General features: G+C 57.0%; 1 protein-coding gene across 1 annotated transcript in view, besides 2 other annotated features; it reads right to left on the reverse strand.

Annotated features, from left to right (window-relative positions):
* The first annotated feature begins 322 nt into the window (after positions 1 to 322).
* Positions 323 to 352: a microsatellite.
* A 161-nt stretch (positions 353 to 513) lies between these two features.
* Positions 514 to 544: a microsatellite.
* A 416-nt stretch (positions 545 to 960) lies between these two features.
* TraAM80_05556 (uncharacterized protein) overlaps positions 961 to 3,122 on the reverse strand; it is a gene marked incomplete at both ends in the record, with an annotated part of 2,229 nt that continues 67 nt past the window's right edge. The window contains one exon of the mRNA XM_029382430.1: positions 961 to 3,122. This exon is cut by the window's right edge and continues 67 nt beyond it. Within this exon, the coding sequence (XP_029237734.1) occupies positions 961 to 3,122 (2,162 nt within the window).

The raw sequence follows: 3,122 nt of genomic DNA on the forward strand, positions 1-3,122 counted from the left end.
TCGCGGGCATCGAGGCGTCGGCAGCGGACAGCAACCACAAAGTTTGCGCGCTCACTACCCTGTCGCCCGGGCAGCATCTTCTACCCGCCGCCCTGCTTCCTCTCCCCCTTCGCTTCCACCAAAAGCGGCTGCCCCTCAGAGCAGGCAACGCGGACACATAAACACAGACGAAACAACGAAAATACGGCAGCGATGCAAGGCGGCAGCAGCACCACCAACAGAAACAAAAAACAAAAAATAAAGCGGCAGATGAAGTAAGAGGCGTTTCAAATATATAAATATAAAAAGAAGAGAATAGCAGGGCGGGGAGAGAGGAGGGAGTTTCTCTTCTCTTCTCCTTCCCTTTCTCTTCCTCGAGGGCCGTCGCTCAGCGCCCAGCCCCAACGCCTTCCGCTCTAAGTGACACACACAAAAAAAAAAAAATCACGCCGTCCAACGGTGCTCACTGCAACGGAGAAACCGATGGAGGCCCACCCCATTCAAACACGCATGCACTCTAAAACAGACTCCATAAAACAGGCAAACAAAAAACAAAACAAACAAAAACGGTGTTGGGTTCATTGATGTTTATACCTCCCTTTCACACTCCCTCTTTGTCTCAGCACTTGTTTTCGATACATTTCGGTCGTTCGTATTTGCATGACACAAACAAACAAAAACTAATTGCAGATACATACAGACGCGATGGCGCCGACGCACGGCCCTGCCATCACAGGCAGGAAATTGGAGCCACGAAACTCCTTTCCATGGCGAAAAAAGGGGTAAAAAGAGAGGAGAAAATATATAAAAAAGAACGACGGCTGGACGAAGAGACGAGGTGAAGAGTTTATGTTAAAAAGTAAGCACATCAACACAATAACATGTATGCCTGCGGATAATTTCATCCTTGGTTTTGTTTCCTTCTCTTCGCTGCCGCAGCCTCCAATGTTCTACTCCTCTTCGGGAAGAAGTGTGAGATGTTTACAGCTTGTCAGTGCGATTGGAGTCGCACACCTCTTGAATGCTGCGGCTCACCTGCTGCGGGATAAGCGTTCCCCACAGCCGGACGGAGTGCAAAGTGGGTCTCGCTTGCACAAGTTGCAGAAGCGCCGCACCCCCCGCAAGGGAAATGGGATTATTGGAGAGGTCTAGAAATTGCAGGGTCGCCCCACTGCCCGTCATGAGTAGCCTCACAAGCTGGATCGCCTCGTCGTTCTCCAGGTTATTGCGACTGAGGTTAAGGTACTCCAGCCCAACGTTACTCTGCAGCACCTTCAGGAGGGGCATAAGGCCCTTGGGGCCGATGTAGTTCATGGAGCTGTCAATGCGTCTCACGGAGGCGCCCGGTTCGTCAGGGAGTGCATGCACCAACATGCTGTTAGGCTTAATACCCGCCCGACGGCACAGCCACGCGTACTTCTGACTCAGCCCCATGTTGGCATTAGAAACCTCCTCCCACTCGGCATCTTCTACCGAGAGTTGGGATTGACCTTGAAATGAGCACGAGCTGATCGTGGGAAAAAGTGTGTGGCCCTCGTCATCACGATGTGAGTTTCCCGGTGCGCTTGAAAGGCGCCGCTGCACTGTCGCGCTTGTTGGAAAGTCTCGAAGAATAGTGTAGCGCCCCCACGGCCGCCGCTTATAGTCGTACGACGGCTGCTGCGTGGTGTTGCCGTCCTGCGACAGCCCCCTTACAAGCGACGGCAACAAGTTTGGCTTGTTGCCGCCGCTGCCGTCCTGCAAGTTGCCCCAAGAGGTCCTCACAGCTGAGTCTGTAAGAGAGTTGTGGTACATCGGCGAGCGGTTCACCGAACGTTGCCCTGCTTCATAAGACCGGGGCCCCGCCGAACCCCGTTGTTGCGTAGATTTCGCCTCGAACTGTCGCCATCGCTCCTCAAGAAGTTTCACCAACAGCCCACTGCCTTCGCCGCTCCCCTGCCCGCAAGCCGCCTGCCCGGCATGAGGCTGCTCAAATAAAGGACCCAACGGAGCGGAGTCCCGCCTTGCGGCGGCAGGTTGCGTGGCTGAAAGACGCAACGACCCAATTCCGTCGGCCGGCGGGTTCTGCGCAATCAAAGAGGGTGAGGGAGCCTTTGGAAACAACCCTGTGTGCGACGACTTCTTCGCCGCCTGCTGCACGCCATCCGCCGACGTAGGCTTCCTCATCTCCTCTAATGGCATTTGTTTTGCATCTTCCTCCGTTGGCGGGGTCTGGCTCTCAAGCAAGCCCATACCCGCGTGACGGACCTCTTCAAGAAGCGTCTCCAGCATCTCCAGACTTCGTCGTTCAGTCTCCAGCTCGCGATGCACAACAGCAAAGTTTGGGTTCTCGAGAGAGGCTGGGTGAGTGTCAACAGAAGGGGCAGCCACCAACTCCACTTCTTTACATGCGGAGATATGGCATGGTGGCTTATGTGACACCTCGGCCGCGTCCTGCTTCTTCTCTGGAGGCGGAGGCACCGATAGCATCCCCGGACTGCACGCAGGTGGCGCAGCATTTTCCTTTAACTCCTGTGCAGCCGAAAAAGCAGATGGTTTAAATGCGGCTGGATGCACCTTTTCATTCGCTCTAGATGGTTTTTCCGCCGGCGAAGGCAAATTAGTCGGCGGTAGCCGTGTCGCCGGGAGATTGTATTCCTCCTCCTTTGCTTCTCCAACCACCAGAGAGCGCGTCGTGGCGCCACCGCCTGTGTTTTCCCTGACAAGCAATGAACGGTGAGGCAGCGCCGCCTCGGAGGGGCTGTCCGAGGAGGATGGGGCGTTGGCTCCAGCCGCCCCCTGCCCAGGCGTTGGTGCGCGGGGCGGCGTTGGTGGCCCACCCCCTGCCAGCGCCTTCACCACAGCCGTCGCTCGCACATCCCCCGGTGGCTGCGGTGGCTGCTGCTCCCCGCCGCTCACGACGCACCGCGCCGCCCCACCACTTAAAACGGTTTCCGTCTGCGGTGGCGCCTCAACAACTGTTGTGGCGTGCGGCTCTGGCGGAGTCGGTGCAAGTAATCCCACCTGCTTTGTCGACTTACTGCCGCCCCCGTCACCGCCAGCCTCCGCCTCGCGTGGGAGGCTACGAGTGGCGGAGGAAGCAGGTGCTGCGGGGGGCACAAACGGGTGCTGCCGGCAGCGCTCCTCCCCCACAACGTACGGAA

Source organism: Trypanosoma rangeli (assembly GCF_003719475.1).
Source record: "Trypanosoma rangeli strain AM80 chromosome Unknown Tra_15.4_contig_00183, whole genome shotgun sequence".
Classification (NCBI taxonomy): Eukaryota; Euglenozoa; class Kinetoplastea; order Trypanosomatida; family Trypanosomatidae; genus Trypanosoma; species Trypanosoma rangeli.